At 50.7% G+C, this 27,455-nt stretch overlaps 2 protein-coding genes across 2 annotated transcripts; one reads left to right on the top strand and one right to left on the bottom strand.

Annotated features, from left to right (window-relative positions):
- The first annotated feature begins 10,511 nt into the window (after positions 1 to 10,511).
- LOC127208627 (tryptase-like) lies at positions 10,512 to 12,715 on the top strand. Its single transcript, XM_051168118.1, has 5 exons — positions 10,512 to 10,672; positions 10,752 to 10,917; positions 11,051 to 11,316; positions 12,197 to 12,360; positions 12,436 to 12,715. The coding sequence occupies exons 1-5, from the start codon at positions 10,612 to 10,614 to the stop codon at positions 12,598 to 12,600; spliced, it is 822 nt and encodes a 273-aa protein (XP_051024075.1). The 5' UTR covers positions 10,512 to 10,611; the 3' UTR covers positions 12,601 to 12,715.
- A 12,696-nt stretch (positions 12,716 to 25,411) lies between these two features.
- LOC127208241 (serine protease 29-like) lies at positions 25,412 to 26,650 on the bottom strand. The gene is made up of 4 exons (XM_051167633.1): positions 26,609 to 26,650; positions 26,344 to 26,404; positions 26,008 to 26,188; positions 25,412 to 25,863 (listed from the first exon to the last, which is right to left on the bottom strand). Exons 1-4 carry the CDS (start codon positions 26,609 to 26,611, stop codon positions 25,518 to 25,520), a joined length of 591 nt encoding a protein of 196 aa, XP_051023590.1. The 5' UTR covers positions 26,612 to 26,650; the 3' UTR covers positions 25,412 to 25,517.
- Between the last annotated feature and the right edge of the window lie 805 nt (positions 26,651 to 27,455).

Raw genomic sequence — 27,455 nt, 5'->3', positions numbered from 1 at the left:
GAAGAAGAAGAAGAAGAAGAAGAAGAAGAAGAAGAAGAAGAAGAAAGAAGAGGAGGATGAGGAGGCCAAGGAGATAGGGAGAGTCGTTAGATTTCTGGCCATATTAGTATACAGTTGTGCTCTAAACTCACTTAGGCTCGTGGGCTGGGAGGTCCTGGTGTGTGTAGAGTATGGATGGTTAACTGGGGGAGGGGGAATCTTTGTCCACGTTGAGCTGAGACCATTAGATGGCACAACTGCTTTGAGGTTACCCACCCACCTGTAAAAAAAATCCCTTACCCTTGGTTCTGTAAGTAAGTCCAAGAAAGCCATTGTTTCCCTAAGTTTGACTTTTGAATCACACTTTGATTTGTCACTAGTGCTCCTGTAAGGAGGGAGTTGGCATTTGTTTAAATCTTCCCAGAGAAAATGTTCACTTGATAGTATGTGTGCCCATGTGCATTGCATAAGCACATGTATGTATGCGTCTGTGTGTTGTGTGTGCACACACATGTGTGTACTCCCTATCTTTGTCCCCTGAAAAGGAACAGAAGTGTAGACCTTCCAAGAGCTAATTATAGCACCCATCACCATTTCTAAATGTCATTTGCCGGTGGAAGGAGCTGGACTTGATGGAGATGTTTCTGGAACAAAGGAAGTGCAGTATGAGCCTGAAATTATTATTTTTGCATAATTAGATAATGTAAAAGAGATGGAGCCTAAAACAGATGCCAGCTTGCAGGGGGTCCCAGAGTCCCAGTCGGAATGCTGCATTGCAAATAGGAACTGGGGAAAAGAAACACGTGGAGATTCGTTGACTAAAATAGAAGACCATAAGTCAGTGTAGCTATAGATAAGTGAATAAATGATTGAAATTCTCTTAAGAAATCAGCTAGAGATTCGCTCTCGGCCAGAAGAGCATGGCTAAGTATGTGGTAATTTAAGAGGGGATGGGAGGATTTTTCCTGGGGAGGCTGAAGACCTCTTATCAAACAACAGACATCAAGAACTGAAACGGCAGGCATTGATAAGACACATCTAGGACTCAGCGTCACCTCTGTGGTGTTATCATCAGATGTCTGACTTCAGTCTAATTGTGAGAAACACCAGGCAGTCCTGCCTGAATGGCATTCTTCAACGTGCAGTCTTCAGAAACGTTGGGGTCAGAGGAGGGAACTGAACAGTCCAAGTATCCACTTCAGACTGACGAGGACAGAGGAGGGATCAAGTACACCCAACCTTCTAGGCTGTTGCCTTACGCTTCCACATTCCCACTGAGGTGGTGGGTGGATGCCAAAGTCCTTGGGAACCCCTCAGTGACAGTATCTTTAGATGTGTCCTGACTCGGTGGCTGTACGGCAGCACCACTTAAAAAACAAAAACAAAAGCCATCCCCCCATAGTCCAGGACTTTTAATGGTACAGAAAGAAAATTCTTTGGACCAGGAACATGGCTTTTTCTGGAAGGTTTTGACTGTATGAAACTGTGTGTGTTGGGGCTTATGTGTGTGCAAGTGCACATGTACACGTCTTCACCATTCCTCAAGCACTGTGCACTTCTCTCTTTCGTCCTTTCTCCTTTGAGGCCAGCTCTCGCACTGCACCAGAACTCCCCAAGCAGGCTAGCTGGCCACCATGTCCCAGGCATGGAACCCCAGCCCTGGGTTACAGGAGTGCACCACCACACTTAGCGTTGTGTGTGTGTGCAATGTGGGGGGGGGGTCAAACTCAAGCCCTCATGCTTACACAGCAAGCACTTCCTGGGGGGCCCCTCACCCAGCCAGACTGTATTAAATTTCAAAGTGTATTTTTAAAAAAAAGTCCGACAGAAGCAAGTTGTGATGGACCAAACAGCTGAAGCTGGGTGTGTGGGAACACTGAGACCTCCCTACGTGGCAGAACTAGTCACATCTCTTTGGCAGGGAGGTGGGACCAGTGGCTTGAGCAAGGTCTCACTGTGCAGCCCTGGCTGTCTCGAATGTGCCACATTCAGAGTGTTCTGAGACCACTGCCTCTGTCTGCCTACAAAACAACGCCAGCACACAAAGGAGAACCTAGACCTTTAAACAGTCGCCCATTCTGTCTGCCCCTCGGCCTCTGCTTCTTCCTGATCCTAAATATTTCCCGTGAATGGAATCATACAACAAATGCATGGCCCAGTGTGTTTGGCTTTTCTTTTTTTTTTTTTTTTTTTTTTTGGCTTAACATGGTGTACCCAAAATTCTTGAATGAGCCAGTCTTTCCTTTCTTCTGTGACCAGCAGCCTCTTTAAAATGTGTGAGTGGCCCTCAATTTGTTCATTAATTCCTCCAGTGGTGGCCAGTTTTTTTTTTTTTTTTTTTTTTTTTTTTTTCTTTTTATTTTTTTTTTTGGTGGCCAGTTTTTTAATAGTTGCTGCCTGGGCCTATTATGAATAGTTCTGCTGTGAGCATTGTGTTGCTGTGTTTGAATACTTGTTATTAACTTGACTGCCAGGCCAGCTTCGTTATGGTGGCAGGTGCAGGTCTGTAACGGCTGATCATCACAGTTAACGTGATTGAACTTTGCCTCTCCTAAAGATATGTGTGTGGGCAAGTATGTGAGGGTGTGTGTCTGGAGAAGTTTAACTGGAGAGGGAAGAAAGACCCACCCTGAACGTGGACAACACCATCCCAGGGCTAAGGATCCTGGGCTGAATAAAAAATAGGAAGTGTGAGAGCCTGCTGAGCATCAGCCTTCACTGTCTCTCTCAGCTTCCTGATGGCATGTGCAGCCTGACTAATGCTTTCCCACCATCTTGAACTGTCCCTTCTCAGATCATGACCCAAAATCAACCTTCCCTTAACTGCCTTCCATCGGGTATTTTATCACAGAAAGCAGCTGGCGCAGGGTCTTGCTTTTCACCTTGCACGGTAGGCGGTTCGCTATGAGTTTGAGGCCAGACTGGTCTACAGAGTGAGTCTAGGACAGCCCTGGCAACACAGAAAAACCCTGTCTTTTAACCTCCCACCTTCCCCCCACCTGGAAAAAAAGAACCCATTGCCCCAGTGCTCAGGATAACTGCACAGACACAGCCAACGCATCCTTCTCTGAGAAGCCGCCAAGAAGGTGAAAGTGGAACAGAAATAGACCTTCTGCAAGCTCATCTACCATGGCCTGGACCTGGACCAACTGCTGGGCGTGTCCTATTGTCCTGTGAGCAGCTGATGCCGTTTGTACAGTGCCCGCCATGGCCCGCTGCAGAAGCAGCACTCATATCTCAAGCACTTGAAAAAGTCCAAGAAGAGGGCTCCACCCATGGAGAAGCTGGAGGTGGTGAAGACCCACCTGAGGGACATGATCATCCCGACCGAGATGGTAGGCAGCATGGTGGGCCTGCACAACAGCAAGACCTTCATCCAGGTGGAGACCAAACCAGAGATGATCCGCCACTACCTGGGTGAGTTCTCTGTCACCTCCAAGCCTGTGAAACCAGGCTGGGTATCAGTGACACCTACTCCACTACCCAGACTTAGGGAGTTTCTGGGTTGTGTGTTTGTGGCGGTGGGTATTGTTTTTGTTATTTGGTTGTTTTTGGCAGGGTTGGGTCGGTTTTTTTGTTTGTTTGTTTGCTTGTTTTGTTTTTGTTTTCTTTTGTTTTGGTTTGGTTCTTGTGTTTTCGATAGGTTCTTATAGCCCAAGCTGGCCTCTATTTCAGAATCTTTCTACCATAGCTTTCTAAGGGTAGGGACAGGAGGCATACACGCTCACATGTGGCTTCTGCTAATTTCTGCATGGTGCCAGGTGGGTATGAGGCTTCATCTCTTTGCACGAGGGGTCTTGTCCCAGCACCATTTGATGACGGGACTCTGTCTCCCAGTGAATGCTCTTGGCATCCTTGTCAATAAACTCCAGTATATGGGCTTGCTCCTGCGTCTCAGTTCTGTTCCATTGCTGTCTGTTTACATGCCAATGTCAAATGGGGGCTCCTAAAGCGCTGTAAAAAGTTACAAAACTGGAACGTGAGTCTTTCACCGTTTTCCTGAATTTTAAATATCACGACAGGTGGGGTTGATCACTTCCCTATGAATTTGAGGGTTGCCCTTTCTCGTTTCTGAAAAGAGGAAAAATGCCACTGGCATAAGACAGTGGTTGTAGAGTGGTAGAGGCAGAACTGCTGCCCTCAAAATGCCAAGCTTTCCATCTACGCACATGAGTGTCTCTGATTGTTCACATCTTTCATTTCAGCCTGTTAAAGAGACAGTCTCCAGTTTCAGTATTGTCCTAAAACTTGTATCTATCGTTTGTTTGATGCAAGTGTGTACACACACACACACACACACACACACACACACACACACACACACACACACAAACACACATAAACACACACACACACAAAATTATCATGAACTAAAATGTTTATACTGGTAGAAACATAGACTCAGTCATATAGAGGCCAAGGAGGGAGGACAGAACACATCTCCAAATCTCATGGGAAGCAAGAAGGGAAAGTGCTAGGACTGAGAATTTTGAGGCTTGGTCCCAGGCTGCAGCATGTCCCCAATAGCCCAGTACCCACGCTCTGTGCCACATGCCTGTAATCTCGGGACTCAGGATGCTGGGGTGCAGTGGCTTATGATGTGAGTGTCTGGTACAGGGAACGGGCTAGGAATCTAACTGAGATAACACCCACCACATCCACCTGGGTCCTGTGGTCTTTACCACAGATGGGAGACTTAAAGGGCGGGTCCTTTCTAATGTCCTCAGACTGGTTAGACCTGATAACTGAACTCCTGTTCTAAATCAAGGCCCTGCAATGTAAGAGGGTCCTACTCAGATTCACTGGGTCAAGAAGCTTCTATTAAGTTATAGGAAATGAGGCAGGAAGAACAGCCTTATCTATATAAGATGATGCCACCTCAGTGAAGCGTGTTGGTACATGCCTGGAACTCAGCATTCCAAGGGCTAAGGCAGAATGGTCATGAGTTCAGGCTCAGGGTCCAGGATGAGTTCCATGCTGAGACTGGGCTATTGTTTTGTTTTGGTTTGGTTTGGTTTTTGGTTTTTCAAGACAGGGTCTCTCTGTGTAGCCTCAAACTCACAGTGATCCACCTGCCCCTGCCTCCCGAGTGCTGGGGTTAAAAGCGTGTGCCACCACACCTGGCTGAGACTGGGCTATTGGATCATGTCTCAAACAAACTAAAGATTCAGTGTTTGGACTCAACACCAGCCCCTGACCGTTGCCAGCCTTTCCTCACAAGCCCATGTTTAACGTGTGGCCAGTACATGATTAAAGGAAGATAGTAGTCCTACCCTGTGCCCGGTGCCTGAGCTGCACACTAGGACACACAAGGCTCTGCCCTCTTTGGATGCTCTCTCATTAGGAGGACCGCCTCAGAGACGGTGGGTTCTGCCCGAGTCAGATCATGAGACGTGACACTTTGCAGCCCAAGAATCCCCAATCCCGGCCACAGCTTCTTGGGGACCAGAAATTTGATGTCATGGAGTGGAAGGGGTCAAACACCCATGGGAATTGGTTATACTGAGTTCTAGGTGCCTTCTGGGAGAAGGAATTCCCTACCTGCCTCAGCACAGGTTTCCTGTAGCACTGGGGATGGACCCTGTCTCCTCATCTCCATCCTACTATGGGGATCGCAGTGGAAGGGTGGCCCTACAGGGACAAGTCTGCCCTGACATGCTCAAAGTTGACAAGTGTCTCCAATAGAAGCCCGTTGAAAACAGGGGTGCCTGATGGGATGATGCAAATAATCCTCCTGTGTGGGGTTGTCCCCAAATCTACAACCGCCATCTAATCCCAAAGAGCCATCTGGCAAATGCGGGCCCCCACAACAGCATCTGACTCTGACCAGCTATCTTGGAGAGTGTGAAGACAAGGGAACACCGAAGAAGAAACTTAGAGCACCTCAGAAAGCCCATTTTGCCTCTGCTGTTGCTGGGTACTTCAGCCAGAGTGAGGGGGATAGAAGTGGTCCAATGACCTGTCTTATAGCAACCTGGACATCTGGACCTGTCATTGTAGATCCTGGTGTAATGTCGTGTAGTGGCCACATTACACAGGCCTTCCAGCCCCCAAGCTTGCTATCCTGACACATGTGCAGGGACATGTTAAAAGGTTCCCCAGCCTTGCTCCCCTGCCTTGCTTTATGGTTTCAGTCTCCCCTATGATGGTTTTGCCCTTCACAGTGCAGAGTTAGTTCATCTGCTCTTCTGGCCTCTGGGGCTCTGTCTGAGTTCCTGGTCCTCTGTGTGAACTTGTAGAGACCTCTTCGTCCCCCTCTCAGCATGGCTTTGGCAGCACCCATGAGGTTGGATGTGTTGTTTTCATTTCACACATCTCTGTGTCGTTTTGCCTTCCCTTAATGATTTCTTCTTTGGCCCACTGATTAAGGCTGTCTATAACCTAAGTAGCTTTGACTGTCCTAGAACTTGCTATGTAGACCAGGCCGACTTCAAACATGTAGAGATCAGCCTAGCTCTGCATCCCAAGTGTGTAGGCCAGTGCTGGGGAGGAGGGAAGGATAGCAGGGGCTGAGGGTGGGGCGGGGTGGGGAGGGACATTCGTGGTAGAGTGGAAGAGTCAGAGAGCCTCTGTGTTCCAGGCCAGCCTGGTCTACAGAGTGAGTTCCAGGAGCCAGAGCTACACAGAGAAACCCTGTCTCAAAAACAGAAAAAAAAAAAGAGTGGGCCACCATACTGGGTTTAATGCCCCAAATCTTAATCCTCCCCAACACACACACTGATCCCTTATTCCCTCCTAGAATCATCCTAATGTGCAAAAAACACAAAACAAAACAAAAATGCCTTATATAGCATTTTAGAGTTTCTTTCTCAGGCTCCCTCTACATGATGCTGTTCCCTGCAGCATCACCCCTGAGAGGCTAATGCCCTCTAGGCACTACTTGGAGCCCTCACAGGACCCCACCAGTTCCCTGTCCCTCTCCTGTGAGGTCCTTCCCTCAGCCAGTGACCTAGAGAGCCTGTAAGGGCAGAATCTCAGTGTCCAGACCTAGAATGAGTGACTAGAGCCTCAACTCTCTCTGCCCATCTGTCCAGAACTGGACAGACACACCGGCCGGAATCTATCTTCTGGGTCCTAGAGGATGCCAGCCAGACTCTCCCTGGCTCTGGGGGAACCTGCCCTGCTGTTCATTCATCTATGCACCCATTCATTCGCTTCCGCTTACAGAGCACTACGGTCTGCAGTAAGGCTGTGGGGGTCACTGCACCCCAACAGTATTTCTTCCAAAGCCATGACATACCAAATCCTACCACCAAGGGTAATGACACACGGCTCATACCACACCCCAGCTGCGAGGGTACAACACACTGCCCACAATACACATACTGCATCCCAGCACTGAGGGTACCAACACACTGCACACACTACATCCTGGCACTGAGGGTACTGACACACCACATATCATGACCGAGGGTAACAACACACCACACCATATCACAGGACCAAGGGTACCGACATACCGTATGTACCGTATGCCAGCACCGAGGGTAGCAACACAGCACACATGCCATCCCAGCATGGAGGGTAATGACACAATGCATCCCAGCACTAAGTATAAAGACAATGCACATGCCGCACACACCACATCCCAGCAACAAGGGTAACACACATGGCAAACACCACATCCCAGTACACATCACATTTCAGTACCAACGGTTACTCCATGGCAGGATCTCATGTGATTAGAATCCCAAAGTGACTGCTGAATTTCTTTTGCACTTTCATTAACTAAATCCTTTATTTTCTTTAATGCATTGCGGGGATTTGATGTTGTCAATTGTCTGTTTTGTTACTGATTGCATATGAGAGACTTTAGTCATGTAAATGTTATCACCAAATGGACTTTTAAAAGGCCAGAAAGACGGCTTAGTGGTTAAGAGCTTTGATGGCTCCTCTAGAAAACCAGGAGTTCAGTTCCCAACACCTACATAGTGGCTCACAGCCGTCCGTAACTCCAGTTCCAGGGTATTGAATGTCCTCCTCTAACCTCCATGGACACCAGATATGTGTGTGGTACCCACACACACATGCAGGAAACAATCACACACCTATAATTAAATAAATCTTCCAGGTAAAAAATGTTGAGAGTTAGGCTGAGGTGCCATGGACTACGGAAGTCGCCTTGAGAGTGTGTCCCACAGAATCTCCCTAGCTCCTGGTTCCTGTCCACGTCTTCTTCACTGCTGCTGCCTGAGCTCACGGACTGGTCCTGAGCCCATCAGAGCATCCTTTATAGGAGCAGGGTCCAGAGCCCCTGACTCGGTGTGCCTGCAGGACTCCCGAGCCCTGTACGTCCATTGCTCCCCCTCTGGCCCCTGTGGGAGGATCATGAGAGCCCTGTCTTGTCAGCCTTGGACTGTAGAGGGTGTGAGTAGCTTTTTCAAAAGGCCTTTAGTAGTAGTTACCCTCCCATATCCCCTCTCCCACTCTGCCCTTCACTGTCCCAGCTCAATTTAACCCTCCCTGTTCTGTTCTTCCTTTATCCTTTACACCACTATGCTCTGACTTCTCTCTTCTGGAAGCACCAACCCCATCCATGGCTCCTCTCTAACTTTCTCACCACTGTGGGTAACACATGTATCTAGAGAGTCAAAGCTAACATGCACAAATGAGAGAAAACGTGCAATGGTTGCCTTTCTGTGCCTGGATTACCTCACTCAGAATGGTGGTGTCTGGTTCCATCCAGTCTCACTGTAGCCCTGGCTGTCCTGGAACTGGCTTTGAAGACCAGGCTGACCTTGAGTTCACAGAAACCCACCTGCCTCTGCCTCCTGAGTGCAGGGATTAGAAGCCACCACCACCCAGCTACTCTCCAGAACTTGTTGGTGAGACCTACATACTTGAGTCATAGGACATAGAGAAATGAAGCTGGTACTGACCGAGAGGCTTCATCCCTACTGGCTGGTTTTCATAGAGCTGAAAGATGCTAATCACAATATTGGAAGAGAAAAGGAACCATCACTCTCACCAGTAAGCTACAATAATGCCTGGCCTGGCAAGATATGCCCATGGTGCAACAGTGCCAATAATGGTACAGAAGTAGCCAACCACTTTCAGTTTGGATCTAACACCTGCTCCATAAGACAGAACCCATAGCTGGGACTGTTAATGGGACCAATAAGCTGTGGCTGTGTAGGCCATAAACCCTGAGGAAGAACCTATTCTTGGTTAGGTGGACACAGTATCAAAACAACTTGTAGTGGCTCATTGTATCTTCATAGCTCAATGCATCTCTTGTCCTTCCTCAGAGAAGCTTCTCTCTACAGGAGATGGCAAATAACACAGAGACCCTTAACTGTCCATGTAGAGAGAATAAGAGACTGTGCAGTGTCAGACATTAATGGGTTGTCCATATGGCACTCTTCCCCAGGAGTCTCAGGAAGAAGTGGCAATGTTTTTGGACACAAGGCGGTCGCACACATGAATTTATAGCAACTGTGACAGCGTGCACAAAACCTACACAATCTCATCCAGACAAAATCCTAGCATGGAGACGGCGGGTAGAGGTGGGCACAAAACCACACCAACAGACATTGGCTTGTGACCGCTGATGGGAGGCAAGAGGGAGAGTCAGCTTTCTTTTTTTGATGCAACCCCTGCCAGGCTGACCACACTCTAGGGCCGACCTGACTTCAAAGAGTAGTTAGTTTGGCAACACAAACAGGAGATGGGGAGAAAATTCTCACTTGGATGGGCAGATTGGTGAGGGTTGAAAGAGTGGACATTGGAAGAGCTGTGGAAGGAGGTAAATTTGACCAGAACACATTGTATGAAATTCTCAAAGAAGTAGTAAAAGCATTATTTTTTTAAAAGAGTATGTGTGAGAACCAATGGGGAGCAGAGCCACTAAACAGGACACTCTCTGACCACCTCACGCTGCCTCCAGGAGTTCAGATGAATATGCTCCCGAGGTGCCCAGAAGGCACAACACGGCGGGGCTTAGAGTCTGCAGGGAATAAGAGTTGTAGAAGGTGCCAGGGAGGGAAAGGACAGGAGGGCCAGGAGGTCAAAGTAAGGAAGGAGATGGCTAGGGACTAGTTATCAGGAGACCTAGGAGAGTCACCGAGTGGGATAGATAGACAAGTATGAGAGTGGTCAGCCGCCATCAGGAGTGGCAAGTGCCTGAGGGGAGGCTGGTGGCCTCTCTGCAACCCTCTCCTTCCATGTGCTTCTCCTGCATTGGCTAAGCAGAAGTTCCCTATCAGCACAACGGTGCAGATAGGGCCCGGAGGTCACACTAAAGGACTTATCCGCAGATCTGGTCTGATGGATCAGTGGGTAACAGGGCCCCTACTTGACCCAGACACTTCAGCCCTGAGCATGAGTCACCCATTTCCTCCAGGCTTGGATTGGAGAGTGGATGCCCCTCCTCACACCCCACCCTGATCTGGAAGGATAAAATGGAGAGGGAACTCGAGGCTGGGTAAAGAGGACCAAAGACAGCCAGGGTGGTCTCCTCTCCTAGAGCCTCTGACGTCTATATGCTGGCCAAGCTACTCGACATCTCTAACTCGTGGATGAGCCTACCTTCCTGCTCCGGGATTCCTGGTCTGTTCTGCACCCCACAATCTGTTAACCCGGAGCCCAGCCCTTACCTCCAGCTGGCTTCACACTGTTCCTCATTGTTTCCAAATGCTGAAGCTGCTGATGCTGGCACTGCCCCTCCTGTCCAGCCTGGTGCATGCAGCCCCTGGTGAGTTCTGCCCTGGGCCCTCCCTAACACTCACAGCTCACACACCATGGTATTAAGATTGACCCTGTCCTACCCCCAGGTCCAGCTGTACCACGCGGAGGCATTGTAGGGGGACAGGAGGCACCTAGGTACAGGTGGCCCTGGCAGGTGAGCCTGCGTGCCTATAATATCTACTGGTTTCATATCTGCGGAGGATCCCTCATCCACCCCCAGTGGGTGCTCACAGCAGGACACTGTGTGGGACCGTGAGTCTCTCTGGGCTTGGCAGGGTGGCATAAGCAATGGGTAGGAGACTGAGGTAGGATGCCATCCTCACATACCATCTCCGGGTTTCTTGAGGTGACACAGGTTTCTAAAACAAGTATCTCTTCTTTCTAGGACTATTATGAATCCCAACAATATCAGGGTACAGCTTCGCAAGCAGAACCTCTATTACCATGACCACCTGCTGCCTGTGAGCCAGATCATCACACACCCTGGGTTCTACACCGTCCAGGGTGGGGCAGACATCGCCTTGATAAAACTCAAGAACCCTGTGAATATTACCAGCTACGTCCGCCCTGTCTCTCTGCCTCCTGCCTCAGAGACCTTCCCCTCAGGGACATCGTGCTGGGTGACAGGCTGGGGTGACATCGGCAATAATGGTATGTGTGGTAGGGAGCTGAAGGATCTTCAGGTGAGGGACCAGACAAACCACAGCCCCTTCCACCAAGTTGACGTGGAAGGGCAGGCTAGAAATCTGCAGACCTAGAAAACAAGAAGGTATCAGAGCAGGGATGTCAGTTCCATCAGCAAGGATACCCCAGGGAAGCTAGAACCAGTCACACGGTACCTAGACTCTGTCTCTCCATGTCTGAAGAGGCTACAGTCAGCTCAGAGTCTGCAGATTTGATTGAGGAAGACAGAGGCCAAACTTACCAACAGTGTCACACACCTGAGGAGAGAAGCTGGACAGAACAATGGGGGCTACCATTTCATGGGCTGTGGCCCAGGCCACAGTTGTTGTGTGGGGCTGGAAAGCAACCTTCGGAGCTTCCAGCACCAGTTTCCCTTCTCCCTAGTGGTCTTGCTTAATTTCTTTTGATGACTCAGAGCAGAGCTTTAGGGGTGGGGTCGTGAACAGGCCTTGGCTGTGACCCCCAGGATGGATCCTCAAGACAGGATCCAGTCTCCCTAAACACAGAGGCCGGGGAACCGTGTTCAAGACCAGGGATCCAGCAGAATCCTCTACACAGCGTAGGGCAGAGCGAGCCACGCTGAGGGCAGATTATATAGCCTTTGCCACAGCCCTCCACTGACCACATGGCTCGCTAACGACCCTCAGGACTGTCCTCCTTCTCTGGATAAGGTCAGACATCCAGGTCTGGCCTGGAGGAAGAAGCAGGTTGGCAGAGCTGGGTGAAGTGGGCCACACTCAGGAGGGACTTGTCAGCAGAATTATTCCCAGACAGCGGGCTTAGGTGAGCTCATCCCAGACAGCCACCTGAGGCCCTGCCCACAGGATGCTCTTTCCTCCCCCCACAGTAAGTCTACCACCACCGTATCCCTTGAAGGAGGTGCAAGTTCCCATTGTGGAAAATCACCTTTGTGACTTGAAATATCACAAGCATCGCAGCACAGGGGACAACGTTCTCATCATCCATGACGACATGCTGTGTGCTGGGAATGAACAAAGTGATTCCTGCCAGGTGAGCTCATGTCACTTCATTGTCCTCTGACCTCCACCCAGACTTTATAAGAGCACTGATCCCTCTTCTCTCTAGGGCGACTCCGGAGGACCCCTGGTCTGTAGGGTCAGAAATACCTGGCTGCAGGCAGGTGTAGTCAGCTGGGGTGATGGCTGTGCACAGCCTGACAGGCCTGGCATCTACACTCGAGTCACCTCTTACTTGGATTGGATCCACCGTTATGTCCCCAAGAATTCCTGAGTCACTTCTGCGTCAGGGGAGAACCAGATCACTGCTGTTGTCAACACACTGCTTCCTGCCCAGGTGGCATCACTGCTCTCTTGTCCTACCACCTCCCCTGTCCCCCTGCTCCTCATCCTGAGACCAAACATTGTTCCTCCTGAGGGCCTGACCCCTCCTGTCCCTTCCACCCAGGTAGCTACACTGTGTGGCCACCACCCTCTGCTATGACTCATTAAAATGCATGAAACCAGCCATGGGTTTGGGTGTGTTTCTGGATGTCAACAGGGCAAACAAAGTGCCTAGGAGAGCTGGGATGACATTGCTTGAGCTTTGGGGTACCATCCCATTGGGTTTGGCCTCTCCAGTGAGTGGAGCCTTCTCACCTCCCTGTCCATGAAGTTGACTTCTCTGTACACAAGTTCATTTCTTCTGGGTTAAGGACATCACACCCTTGGGGTCCAGGAAATAGCAGGGACCCTGTAAAAGATAAATGTAGGAGTCAGGCACTGGCGAGGTAATCCAACAGGTAACCATCCTTGCCACTAAGCCTGAAGTCCTAGGACTTACATGGTAGACAGAGGGAACCCAAGTTGTCGTCCCCTTGCCTCCACATATGCAGGCAACCCCTACACACACACACACACACACACACACACACACACGCACGCACGCACGCACAATCATGACCACAGGAAAAATAAAAATACATGGAAATTTAAAATGTAAAGATGCCACGAGGTGATGGCTCACGCTTTTAATCTCAGCACTTGGAAGGCGGAGGTAGGCAGATCTCTGTGGGCCAAGGCCAGCCTGGTCTACAGAGAGTGTTCCAGGACAGCCAGGGCTTTTGTACAGAGAAACCCCATCTCTAAAAACATAAGAACAAATAAAGATAAACATAGGACTTGGAAAATAGCACAGTAAAGTCTTTGCTCTACAAGGTCAAGAATGGAGTTAGGGCCCCAGCGCCCACGTGGGAAATGGCGGTCTGATAAGACCTGATTGTAATCCCAGCTGGGGAGCTAGAACTAGGCAGCCTAGAGAAATGAGCGTGCTCCAACAAATCCAGACACCCTGGTCTGTTGTTGTTTTGTGGGGCTTTGGGGGAGGTGTTCAAGATAGGGTTTCTCTGTGTAGCCCTGGCTGTCCTGGAGCTTGCTCTGTAGACCAGGCTGACCTCAACCCCTTAGAGATCCACGTGCCATTGCCTCCTGAGTGCTGCGATTAAAAGTGTGTGCCAGGGCCGGGCGTGGTGGCGCACGCCTTTAATCCCAGCACTCGGGAGGCAGAGGCAGGCGGATCGCTGTGAGTTTGAGGCCAGACTGGTCTACAAAGTGAGTCCAGGATGGCCAAGGCTACACAGAGAAACCTTGTCTCAAAAAAAAAAAAAAAGTGTGTGCCACAACCACAACTACCCAACTAAGACACCCTGGTTAAAACAAACAAGTTAACAAACAAACAAGGAGGATAGTACCCTGAGGAATGACATCCAAGGTTGACCTCTGACCTTCACATGCACATGCAGACCTGTGCATACTACAGAGAGAGAGAGATAAGAGGACAGCAAGACTCCCCACAAACAAGCCAGGAAAGGAAGCATAGCCTGCACCCTTCCCCTCACCGCTCTGCTGTCCTACCTGGATATAACAAAAGACATAATTTTTGCCAGATTAAGTTTACATGACTGTGCCCGGTGGGGAATGTCCCTAGAGGCTCACCTTCCCACAGACATGGTGACAATCTCACAGTGCTAACTAAGCTCACGTCAGCTCCATTCCTGCTCTTTGAAATGCATGTGGTGGCTGCATTCAGCTGCATCTGTGAGCCCTAGTGTGTTCTCCTTTGGGTTTCTTGGGTCACTACTGTTCCTCTGCACATAGCAGTCCTGTATCTGGAATCTGCTGAAAAGGAGTTGTGCCTGGTATCTTGGGGAGCCTGATCTCCATTTCTCTAACAAATAGAAACTGCTCCAGCGGGGAGATGTGTCTTCACCTCCTTTCAATAGACAGAAATGTGACATGTTCTGTGCTGTTGCTGATCCTAGCTGTATGTGTGTGTGTGTGTGTGTGTGTGTGTGTGTGTGTGTGTGTGTGTGTGTGTGTGTGTGTAAACCGGAGGTCAACCTCAGGTGTTTTTTTTTTTTTAAACAAGGTCTCTCGCTTACCTGGGGCTTGCTCAATTAGCCTAGGTTGGCTCATCACTATGCCCAGAGTTTTACCTTCCCTGCCACAGGATCACAAGTGTGCTGTGATGCCCGGGGTTTTTTGTCTGTTTGTTTTCTTTTGTTTCCTTTTACTTTGTTTTGTTTTACATCCTAACCACAGTTTACTGCCCCCCCACCCCCCCCCACATCTCCTCCCCATCACTCCCACAAACCTCCCCTCTCCCCTCCTGACTCCACTCTTCCTCTGTTTCTCTATAGAAAAGGGCAGGCCTCCCAAGGATAACAACCAGCCATGGCATATCAAGTTGCGGTAAGACTAGGCACCTCCTTTCCTATGAAGGCTAGATGAGGCAACCCAGTAGGAGGGAAGGATCTCAAAAGCAGGCAAGAGAGTCAAAGACAACTCCTGCTCCCACTGCAGGAGTCCCACATGAAGACCAAGCTGCAGAGGGCCTAGGTCAGTCCCGTGCGGCCTCCCTGACTGGTGGTTGAATCTCTGTGAGTCCCTGTAGGCCCAGGTTAGTTGATCCTGTGGTTTTTCTTGTGGTGTCCTTGACCCCTCTGGCTCCTACAATCCCTCTTCCTCCTCTTCCACAGGATTCCCCAAGCTCCACCTAATGTTTGCTTGTGGATCTCTGCATCTGTTTCCATCTGTTGCTGGGGGGAAGCCTCTGTAATGACAGTTGGGCTAGGCACCAATCTATGACTACAGTAGAATAGCACTAGGAATCATTTCACTAACCTTTTTTCTTCCAGTCATGTTTGGTCCTATCCTAGGTCTCTGTGTTATCTAGCCCCTGGATATCCAGGCAGTGACAAGGGTGGGCTCCCTCTCATGGCATGGGTCTCAAGCTGGACCAGGCATTTGTTGGCCACTCCCACAATTTTTACACCACATTGACCCTAGACAAAGTGTAGGTCGTAGGTTTTGTGGCTGGATTTGTGTTCCGGTCCCTCCCTCTGGATGTCTTGCCCAGTTATAGGTGATGTCTGGTTCAGGCTCTTCATCCCCCATTGTTAGGAGTCTTGGCTAGGAGCTCCCTCACAGATTCCCCTGGGAGTGTCCACGGCACTAGGTTTCTAGCACATTCTAGAGCCACCCCTCCCATTCCAGATGTCTTTCCTATGGGTTCTTGGGAGCCAAATTAAAGTCCTCATCCTTACAAGACGCACACTTTGCTTACTGAGCTGACTGCCAAGCCCTGGCTGTGGTCCTGTGGAGATTTTTTTTTTAATGACACACTGCTACCTGAACTTGCTACCCAGAGGCCTATGTCTTCATGCATGCCTCATCGGGTGTCTCACATGTACCAGTTATCCACTAATGGTTCTTTATTAGACTCTTTGTTTCTGTTTTTTGTTTTTTCTTACATCCGGTCTCACTACAAAGACCGAGCTGACAACCAGCTCATGGCCATCTTGCTGCAGCCTCCCAAGTGCCGGCATGGTGGCTGTGCACCACTTCCAGCACACCTATTAGACATTTGTGCAGCTTCCTGGATTACGGCAGCATAAATGTTGCCGGGATTGCTTTGAGGGCTACTAAGGCTGAGGCTACTTCCTGCTGGCACAGTGCCCCTGACAATGCCACACTGTTTCTGAAGAGGTTTCTGTGTATTGTTGGCCAGCACTGGATACAAATGTGAGACAACCTGGGTTGTGGCTGTGTACTGAGGCAGCTATATGCTACAGTGTGTGTGGTGGTTATTTGCCAAAATAAGATGAATATCGTTGACCTTTCCTAAAAATAGCCCCTCCTTTTTTTTTTTTTTTTTAACCAGTGCAACAACACAGCCTCCCCTGCTGCTCCCTGAACTGTATTTCCTTCCTTTCCTGTGCTTTTAACATGGGATGGGTTGCACTTAGAGATGGAAGATTTCAGTTTTGTGACAGTTTCTATCTATCTATCTATCTATCTATCTATCTATCTATCTATCTCCTATCTCTAGCTTTCTGGAACTACTTCTTTTTTGTTTGTTTTTTACTTTTATTGAATGTCTATGATTTACATGTCATACGTCAAAATCCCTCTCCTCCCCCCAGTAAAATAAAACAGACAAACAAAAGTCTTGCACAGAAGCTGTAGTGTATCACACAGTATAGCCTTTTGTCCACATATGTTTACTTTCAAATGTTTATTGCTACGAGTCATGGGTCTGGTTGGAGGCCTACACTATTGTTACTGGATCCTCACTGGGACTGCTGTCTGATATCCCATTGTTGTTGTGTGTCAAGGAGAGTCTTAATCTTTGAATCTATAGATCCGGCCTCTTCATGTGTTCCAGCAGGTCATACATGGGGTAGATGTTGGGGTGAGGTCCACTCATAGCCCTGGATCAGGGCCGGCTCGTTTGTCCTAAGGGCAAGGCCCGCTCTCCCACTCCTGTGTCCTAGGGCAAGGCCAGCTTTCTTGCTCCCATGTCCTCAGGGCAGGGCTCACTCTCCCACTCCCATGTCATCATAACAGGGCCTGCTCTCCCACTCCTATGTCCTTGAGGCAGGGCCAGCTCTCCTGCTCCCGTGTCCTCAAAACAGGACCGGCTTACCCCCTCACATGTCCTCAGGGCAGGGCCAGCTCACCTCCCATGTCATCAGGGCAGGGCCTGCTCTCCCACTCCCATATCATCATGGCAGAGCCAGCTTACCCACTCCCATGCCCCCAGGGCAGGGCCCCGCTCTCCTGCTCCCATGTCATCACAGCAGGGCAGGCTCACCCACTCCTGTGTCCTCAGGGCAGGGCCGGCTCACCTGCTCCTGTGTCCTCAGGGCAGGGCCCACTCTCTCACTCCCATGTCATCATGGCAGGCCCAGCTGATATCATGACAGGGCCGGCTCTCCTGCTCCCATGTTCTCAGGGCAAGGCCAGCTCTCTGGCTCCTATGTCCTCAAGGCAGGGTCAGCTCTCAGTGTCCCATATCTCCAGGACTGACTCAACTGTTCCCTCATCCTCAGGGCCAGCTCTCCTATTCTTGTGTCCTTGGGGTCAGCTCTCCTGCTTTTGTGTCCTCAGGGCCATCTCTCCTGCTCCCATTCAATTTGCTAGATTATTGCTGGCCATCAAGGCCTGAATGGCCTCCTACTCCTGTGAGTACTGGATCTTGTGGGCCATCAAGCAGGTGGCAAGTAGAGGCCCCTCAAAGTCTTCATTGGGTAGCTCACAGAAACCATTGATGTTGGCCCAGCTCAGCTTCTTGCCCCGGGGAACTTGTGGCTCTGTTGATTTATGCCTCCTGAGTCTCTGGTTCCATCGTGCTCCATCCGCCATGGGCCCCTGCCTCGGTGCTGCCCCTAGTATCCACCTCCACACGATTGCATGGCTCTGGCCCATGACAGGAGGTCTGTGAGACCTGTGGTGTGTGCAGTGCAGTCCTCACTCAGGCTCAGCTCAAACATCACCCACTCCTCGAACACCATCTCCTTGGCCTACACCGTGCTGGACCGCAACCCAAAAAGCAGCGGCCTGGGGACCCTGGGAGCTCACCAGAGCATGATTCCATGGTCCTGCGGAGGGAGGGCATGGACAATCCACCTGACAGGATTCCCTTCTTTCTGGGAAACACCAGCACTGTGTTTGGAGCTCTCAGTATGGTCCTTTGGTGGCTGTGCAGTTACTGCTGTTCTGCGGATCAGACACAGTGTGCTATCGGCACCATCTTGGATGATCTCGGCTTGGGTATTAATACATTACGCTAAGCGTTTCCTCTCAATCAGGCCGCTCTCGGGAGTGAACATTTCTGTGTAGCTCTGGGACACAATCATTCTCCTCAGAATGCATTGAGGCCCTCATCTTTCGAACCCCACAGACCCTGTGCCCGCTGCGCGGACCCACATCTGCCGCCTCTGGAACTACTTCTATGGAGCCAACTTCTGTCCCCAACTGACAAAGGTCGCTGCAGCCAGCCAAAAGGTAGAGCTAGAGTCCACTCCTCACTCTGCAGGAAGGCGCACTTCCTAGGTGTGGTGGTTTGAATAAGAAGAGCCTCCAGAGGCTCATTTATTTGAATCCTTAGTCACAGGAAGTGGAACTTCTTAGGAAGGATTTAAGGTGTGGACTTGTCGGAGAGGGTGTGTTACTAAGAGTGAGCCTTGAGGTTTCAAATGCCACACTAGATCTCTCTCTCTCTCTCTCTCTCTCTCTCTCTCTCTCTCTCTCTCTCTCTCTCCTCTCTCTCTCATCCCCTCCCTCTCTCTCTCTCTGTCCTCTCTCTTCTCTCCTCTCTCTCTCTCTGTCTCCCTGCCCCCCCCCCCCGCCTGCTGCCTGTAGATGAGGATGTGACACTCTCAGCTACTGTCCCAGTGCCATGGTCTTCTTTGTGCTATGATAATCATGGGCTAAACCTCTAAAATTATAAACAAGCTTTGTTTCATAAGTGTTGCCTTAGCTGGGTGTGGTGGCACACACCTTTAATCCCAGCACTCGGGAGGCAGAGGCAGGTGGATCACTGTGTGTTTGAGGCCAGCCTGGTCCACAAAGCAAGTCCAGGACATCCAGGGCTACACAGAGAAACTCTGTCTTGAAAAAAACAAAAAACAAATAAGTGTTGCCTTGGCTGTGGTATCACCTCACAGCAAGAGAATAGTAAGCAAGGCATTCGGTTCCTGAGGGAGACCAGTGTCAACTCTCCACAACTCACCTGCCCACTCTGAGAACTCTGTGTGCGCATCCTAAATGCCCTGCAACAGCCAATCATGTGGAAAGGGAGCTTTCACTCACATCCTCTCCTGTGCCCCATCAGCTCCTTGTGGCTTGTCAGTGACACCTCCTTGTCATCAGAGAGAACAACTTTCTGAGAATTTGGCCATAAAGTGTATGCAACAGGCTCAGAAGACAAAGATTAGGCCCTAAAAACCTGGAGCTCTAAGTGTGAGGTCCCCAGCTTGGCCTGGACAGGGGCACAGGGTAGAAACTACACTGGTCTTCCCCCTCTGTGTGTGTCTCATCCCGGTGACCATTTACAGACACACAAGCTCAACCTTCCTGTTTGGAACCAGACAGCAGCCTGAGACAAGTGAGCAGCTGGAGGAAGGGGCAGCTCCAGCCTTATTCTCATACAGAACCATGTGGAAGAGTGCCCTTAGAGGGAGTTACCACTGGTCCATAGCACACTTATCTCATGACCCTGGGATACAGGAGACACCAGTAGTTGGGAAAAGGTCACCAAGGCCAGGCTATGATCTCCCTCTGCCCTTCCATCTGGTGAGGACAGAACCTAACATAGATTACCAGTTGATGAGGAATTGCATGTATGCACAGATGGAATTTCTTCTGGAACAGCAGACCTGGCATCCAGGGTGTCCAGAATTCTGCATGGATCTAAATGACAAAGTGAAGAGGACCCTAGGTCCCTCATACTAGGGGGACAGGCTCATAAATGGTTCAGGCTCCTCCTACAGGGGTCTATGTTGTAGGCCTGAAACAGCATGCCATGCCCTATGACATTATGTACAGGAGGAGGATTGAACAGCTCTCCCCAGCCTCAGTTTCCCCACACCTGATCTAGAGGGTGTCAGTGGAACCCTCCAGCCCTCCCCTTGAAATTAAGAAATGAGTAAAGTCTTGCATTGTGCACTCTGGCTATACCCTGTCACTAGGCCCCAGGCAGACAGGAAACCCTGCTCAGGCAGCTAGAGGCTTGTCCCCTCTGACCTGAGGTGGAGTGGGAGATACAGGGCCGGATGTGGCAACAGGGACACTGAGGAAGCTGTGCTGTCACAGATGCCTAGGCTCACACAGAGTTTTCTGAGGAGCCCTAGAGACTGGACTCTAAGATGTATGGCCTACAGGAACCAGGAGGGCTGCCTGGAGGGTGCACCGCGGCCTCCCTACACTGGGAAGAAACTCAGGTTTCAGTGAGAGCAGCTAGCCCATCCTATCGCTGCAGTACCGCTAGCCACACGCAGCAGGGCTGAGGGACTGTCAGCGGACCTCACCTCCTCCCTCCTCCAACTTACAGCAGATATGAGACCCAGGGCTGCCTGTGGAAATGGTGAGACCCCTCAGAACTGTCAGCTCCCTTCTACCCCTGTTACCACTTCGGTTCCCCTCCATCCTTCCATCCTCCCATTCTGTGCAACAAAAAAATCAGTTCTCCATTTAAATGCTTGAAGTGCATACGTTATGTAGACATATATATATATATATATATATATATACATATATATATGTGTGTATGTATATATATATATATATACATATATATATATATATATATGTTATGTAGAGCTCAGGAAGCAATCTTAAAAAAACAAAGTGAGAAACATTTGCACATTTACCAAAAAAGATATGCAAATAGATAGTAGTAGGGACGTGTGGTGAAATGTACACACCGCTAGTCCCGACAAAGATGCTAATTACAGGGGGGGGTGGGGGGAACAGAGCTGGGCGTGCAGCACAGTTGGTAGAGTGCTTGTCTGGCATGCAGGGGGCACTGGGTTGGAGTCCCCACTCCAGAATAAATGGACTTTGGGCTCAACAGAATCACCCGAGAGAAGGACCTCTGGGCATCCCAGTGGAGAACCATCCTAACTCACAGGGATGTAGGTGGGAGGACCTATCGACTGTAGGTGGCGCCGTTCCCTGGCGTGAGTTCATTGTTCTCTGCTCTAGGACTGTTCTAACCACTTGCTTCATCCCCCTGCTGCCATACCTTCCCCACAGGAGTAGGGAGTGCACCTTGGACTGGGAACTAGAATAAACCCTTCACCCTTAAGTTGCTTTTGTTAAGATGTTTTATCAAAGCAGCAGTAAACATGAAACTAAGACTCCTGGCGTGGCGGTGCACATCTTTAATCGTTGCACTGGGAAGATGAAGGCAGGAGGTTCAGGAGTTCAAGGCCAACCTGTGGCTACTTGAGGCTCTGTTTAGAAAGGAGAGAGAGACAGAGAGAGAGAGAGAGAGAGAGAGAGAGAGAGAGAACAGAACTATCCATGGTGACTTAAAGTTTGTAAGCTGAGCACTCTAAAGGCTAAAGCAGAGGGATTATTGCAAGTTTGAAGCCATCCTAATCTACAGGAAGAAAAAAAGACCCTATCACAAATAAAACCCAGGAAGAAGCTCTGCGCCACCCCCAGAACCCCTGAAGCTAAGGAGTTGGTAGGTACCAAGAACTCATGAGAACCCCAATTCTGTTCATGGCCGAAAGGATGTAATCACGTGAGGCCCCGAATCTGGAAGCCTGTATCCTTTAAACATTCTGTGTGAGTCCGCAATCACAGCTGTGCTCCTCCGAGAGAAAGCGTGTTCACACAAAACACAAACTGTTAAAGGCAGTGTTACTCCTAAGAGCCCTAATTAGAAGTAGCCCAAATGTCCATTAAAACTGTCCCTGGATGGGTAAAATCCTGTGGATTCCTTCAACAGACAGTATCAGCCACAAGGGAAGAGGCAGGACACTTGTGTGACACGAGTGTGCTCAGAAGCAGTAAGCAGGGGAGACTTGGGCCTGGAGGCACAGGCCTGCCTTCTCGGCCACAGGAAAGGCTGAAGGCAAGGAGACTGCATGTGAGTTCAAAGGCAGCCTGGCCAACTCAACAAGCCAGACTCAAAATGTCAAAAAGGGCTGGGAATATAACCTAGTGATAGAGTACCTTCCCGATACATGCAAAACTCTAGGATGGACAGGGCACCGAGTCTTGCTACCCTGGGGGCATCCACAGGCTGAGAAGGCTGTCACTCCCAATAAGCTGTCTAACCTCCTGCCAATCAGGAGCCACAGAGTGTGCGTCAGGCAGAGCACAGCAGATTGATAAGACTCACGTCAAGGGGGATGTGGGAGACTGGGGGGGGGGGGTGTTCACGGGTACATCCTGTGTAACAAAACTCCTAGCATGTGTGGCCCCATAGGACGGTGGCAGGGGAGGGATGCTAGGAGCCTGGATGTGCACCCCAAATACTGCTTCCCACCACATCCCATTCCAAACTCTACAGTCGAATACAGGCTGGCTGTCCACCTTCATTCTGTCAGCGACCCATAAAATAGCAAATAAAAGTCAATGAAAAGAGTGGGCACTCTCCTGCAAGAGCTTGACATGGGAAATTGAGGTAAGCCTCATAGATCTCCCTCCTACGAAAGAAAAAAAAAAAAAAGACACTGGAAAGAGTGGGAAAGCTGCCTTCTGCCTGTTGAATGCAAACAGGCCCCGCACCAGGAGACGCTGAGCTTCATCCTTATGAACAAGCCCTTTGCACACCTACTTGTCAGGCACAAACCACAGAGCCCTCCTCCCGTCCTGCAGCGCCACCTGGAGGCTCTCTACATGAACAGCAAAGAGCATTTTCCAAGGCCTTAACTCTGCGGCCCACTGGAGGTTTGCCCAGCTCTTTGCTTTCAGCAAATGCCTGACACCTCTCCTGTTGCTGTTCTTCCCCCTTCAAGCCATCTCCAGGCCACACATAGCAAAGATGGCAGATGTGCAGGGATAGCAGAGTTCACCCTCCCGCTTGGTCTCCCTCAATCCCGGTCCTGGAGGTGCTGAAGTGTAGGACAGAGAGAGAACTGAGAGCTGGTGCAGGGGTGGACAGGCAGGTGATTGTTTAGTGATATCAGGGGCCTGCAGCTGGCTACAGAACTGGCTGATCCCCAGTCTCTTGAGCACAGTCCACCCCCACTTCCCTGCTCAAATATGATCCAAAGGCCAGTCCCACCTCACAATAGCCTAGTGTATACAGGACCACCCTGCAATAGCCTTGTGTGTACAGGACCACCCTGCAATAGCTCTGTGTGTATGAGGGGCAGGACCACCCCTTGCAATCCTCTTTTCCTCTCAGGTGAATCCTGACTGGAGTTATTTCTCACCCCCACCACGCCTCCCAGCAGCTTGGGTTAATCTCTCCTGGTCTAGATTTAGTCCCAACCAAGCTACAACCCTGTCCTTCCTGTCCCCTAGGTACCACAGTGCTGAAGCCCAGTTCACTGTCCCATGCCTGCGGGCATCCTCCTTGAGACACTTGGAGCCTGCTCAAGATGAGACTGCTTGCTGCCAGCTCCATTCTCACCTGATGACCTCTCATCGGGCCAGTTGGAATATTTGCTGAGGCTGGGGCTCTGGCAAAGGGGTGCTGAGGTAGCTTCCCCGTCTCCAGCACCATCTTCTACAGGTGTACTGAGTCCCGGCACAGAATGACACAAGGGTGCGGGATGAGGACTTTCTGTGAATCACTGATCCCAACCAAGCACACTGTGCCACTGGTGATGGCTAAAATCCTTTCTCACACTGAAGATCTCCTCCCCAGACCCAAACTCTTCATGCACAATGTGGCCACATCTGGACCCCAAGTACTCTTGGGATGCCAAGATATTGAGGCCTCATGGTGACTAACTGGATACCTGTCCAGGACAAGGACACAGAGCACAAGTTTAGCAGCACCGGCAGAGCCCACTCAGTGGCACTTGGCAAACAACGCCTGTGGGCATCTTTTCCAAAGAAAGAGAGGGTATGTAAACTCACACAAAATCCCAAAACCTCAGTGTGCACAAGACCTTTATTAAGAACAACCAAAAAGCAAACATGCCCAGTATCTTCGACAGCAGCACGCATAGCAAACCCCCAATCTTCTCCACCTGCATTTGAGCCAAGAGTAGCCACCCACCCCTTCGGGGATGCTCTTCAGGAATGCCCAGATTTCCAGAAGGCCAGAGAACAGGACAGGTTCCGAAGACCAGCCGAAGGCTGAAGCAGTGGGTGCTGGCAGACTAATCTTCTGCCCACCAGCATGAGGCCATCTGGACTTAGGAGAACCTCTTTATCTGCTGCGTGATCCAGGGCACGAAGGACTGCACACGTGCATACACCCCAGGGAGGTCCCTCCAGGCACAGCCATAGCCCCAGCTGACCACTCCTACTAAGTTCCAGGAGCTTGCTACCCTGCAGACCAGGGGGCCACCTGAGTCACCCTAGGAGAAGAAGAAGCACCAATGGACATTGGCCCTGCAGTGGGAATGGGGACAGGAAGGAATAAGTGAATGGGACTCACATAGCAGGTCCCACGGCCTTCGCTGCCAGCACACAGCATGTCATCTTGGATGAATCTGTGGTCCTTGTAGCGATGCCTGGTGATGTTGTGGTATTTTTGCTCACAGATGGCATTGTCCACTATCCGTACTCGAGCCTGCTGCAGGCGGTAGGGAGGGGGCAGCGATGCTGGGGAGAGAGGAAGGAAGTCTAGCGGTGGTGCATTGTGCATAGATCCTCAGCGTTCACTGCCCTTCCACTCATCCTGGAAACTGAGAAAAGCTCCATCCCTGCTCACGTCCATCCCTGGAGCAGTGTGTGTAGAAGACACCAATCTGCAAGATCCATGCCCAACTCTCACACCTAGGAGGCTAAAGACGGATTCTATCTGCTTACAGGGGCCAGAGAGATGAGACAGTGGGTACAGGCACTTGCCGCCAAGTCTGGAGACCTGAGTTCAAGCCCAGAGACTGGTGTTGTAGAAAGAGAGAACAGATTCCTGCAAATTGTCTCCTGACCTCTACATGAATGCCATGACACACATGCCCCCCCCCAAAATAAATACACAAGTAATGTAACAAGAAGCTGCCTGTAGATCAAGAACCAGGGAGCACAGTCAGATATCCTACCATTTCCAAGGAGGAGGGGGGAGCACCGAGGGAGCCAGGAAGGAGGAGGGGCCTTTGCCCTTTGGAGTCTTGGGTTCAGGGCCTAGTCATGCCATTGACCTCAGGCACAGAGCTCTGACGGACAACGGGAAAAGCAGCCAGAGGAGCTCTGTACCATCCATGCTTCTGTTCTCTCCCTGGATTCTGTTCCCTAGGACCTCAGTGCCTCCAACCAGGGGTCGTCAGATGGCAAGTTTGTTCCCACATCCCAGATCTTTCCATGATACATACCATACCACTGCACACTGCCCCAGCCAGTCACCCAGCATGGGTACCTTGAGTTGACCTCAAGAGACCCAGGGGACAGCTTGACAGGTTTGATGTTAGCAGAGCAGTCCAGGGGTTTCTCCAACTTCAGCAGAGCCACGTCTGAGCCCAGGACACCGTACACATAGTCCCGATGGATGACGACCCGGCTCACTTTGAGGAGCTCCTTGCCCCCGTAGAGGTACACATCCCCTACGTGGATCCGCAAGGCTGATGGGTCGGTATCTCTCCTGGGGTCAGGAAGAAGTTGTGATGACATATGCTAGGTGAGGTGGGCACAGCCTCCTGGACAGAATCAACTGAACCCCCATGTTGACACAGCCTTCCTGATTCACCCCTCTTCCTACCCCACACTGGATGACCAAGGAACTCACTCATGAATGCAGTGGGCTGCAGTCAGCACCCACTGTGGATGGATGATGGAACCCCCACAGATGTGCACCCAGGAGGTCCTGTAGTAGCTGTAGATCCTCAGGCTGACCTGCCATGGCCACCTCCCCTGTGGGGCACTGTGGCCCCCCACGATGCCCACCAACTCATCCTCAGGCACAGGTGCTGCAAGTAATAGGTAGAAGGTCAGGAGGCCAATGGTCAGCCTGCCACCCACACTGGGGTAGAACAGGCCACACACACATCTCCATGATACTGGGGACAGAGCCCCTTGGGACCTCTGTAGAATGGAAGGAGGAGTGCTGGGGATAAGGACTCACCTGGGGTCTCAGCAATAGAGCACCCGAGAAAGAAGAGGGTCAGACACAGCCGGATCAGCATCTGTAGAGGGGCACAGCGAGAGAGTGGAGAGGCTGGACTAGTTTCTATCAGGGTGGAGAGAGTTAGAGGCCCTGCATGGGTCTAGGAGAAGGTGGTAGCATGGAAGGGCATAGAAGGAACTGGGCTTGCCTGGGTTGGAATGGAGATGATGGGGCCCAGAGCCCATTGAGGGCACCTCGGGAGGGAAGGTGACGGAGCCCTTACCATGTTTGGTCTCTGTAGCTCCCTTCTGCCAGGGCCTCTCAGCCCCTTTATCCTCGAGCCTCAGGAAGTGGGCAGGAGGAATGGCCAGGCCTCTGCTTTGAGGGAGGGGCTGGAAGGAAGTGGCATTTAACCTCAGGCATGGACTACTGGGGACTATGCCCTTCCCTAGGTCCAGGTACCCAGAATAACCGTCATAGGGATGTCACTGTCTGCTCAAAGCAGCATCATAGGGAAGTTTGGGAGAGGAGGGCTACAGCCTAGCCTGGTGCTAGTGCCAGCTCACCCCATGGCACAATTCCACCCAGGAGGGGCTAGGGAAAAGAACCCTTTCCAGCTGTGTGGATGACACTCAGACCTAGGCAAGCCAGCTCCTCCATGCCAGGTGCAGCAAGTCATGCTATTGACACCACAGGGAAGCTTCTGGGCCTATGACGTCTAGAACACAGGCCCCGCATACACAGTACAAAAACTGCCCTGAGTGCCTGAGAACTTCGTCACCATGGACACTCATTCTTCGTAGCACCTGTGGGAGGCTGAGGCCCATGGATCCCAAAGCTTGTCAGCAACTCCCACATTCCACACCCCTGCCCACAGTAACTCAGTCTTGTGTTTTCCCTCCACAAATCTTAGTGTCCAGTGTGCCCTGGAGCCACCATGGGCCCTGGCTGAACCCTCCCCTCATTTGTAGCCAGTAATTCTGTGTGTGGGGGCGGTTGTTGGGTCATGTAGTCCAAGATGGCCTCCAGCTCAGTATGTAGCCTAGGATAGCCTAGGATAACCTTGAACTTCTGATTTTCCTTTCTCTACCTCTCTACCGCCCAAGTACTGGGACTACAGGTGTGCACCC

The sequence above is a fragment of the Acomys russatus genome, chromosome 25 (assembly GCF_903995435.1).
Source record: "Acomys russatus chromosome 25, mAcoRus1.1, whole genome shotgun sequence".
Classification (NCBI taxonomy): Eukaryota; Metazoa; Chordata; class Mammalia; order Rodentia; family Muridae; genus Acomys; species Acomys russatus.
The sequence above is the reverse complement of the archived record's forward strand: the minus strand, read 5'-3'. Positions and strand labels throughout refer to the sequence as shown.

Excerpts from the sequence above, each read along its gene's own strand:
- LOC127208627 (XM_051168118.1), top strand. The coding sequence starts at position 10,612 with ATGCTGAAGCTGCTGATGCTGGCACTGCCCCTCCTGTCCAGCCTGGTG. Across the intron at positions 11,317-12,196 it reads GGGTGACATCGGCAATAATG|TAAGTCTACCACCACCGTAT; the intron begins GTATGTGTGGTA and ends CTCCCCCCACAG. Across the intron at positions 12,361-12,435 it reads AACAAAGTGATTCCTGCCAG|GGCGACTCCGGAGGACCCCT; the intron begins GTGAGCTCATGT and ends TCTTCTCTCTAG.
- LOC127208241 (XM_051167633.1), bottom strand. Across the intron at positions 26,189-26,343 it reads CTCTATTGCTGAGACCCCAG|CACCTGTGCCTGAGGATGAG; the intron begins GTGAGTCCTTAT and ends TATTACTTGCAG. Across the intron at positions 25,864-26,007 it reads GCAGCCCACTGCATTCATGA|GAGAGATACCGACCCATCAG; the intron begins GTGAGTTCCTTG and ends TCCTGACCCCAG.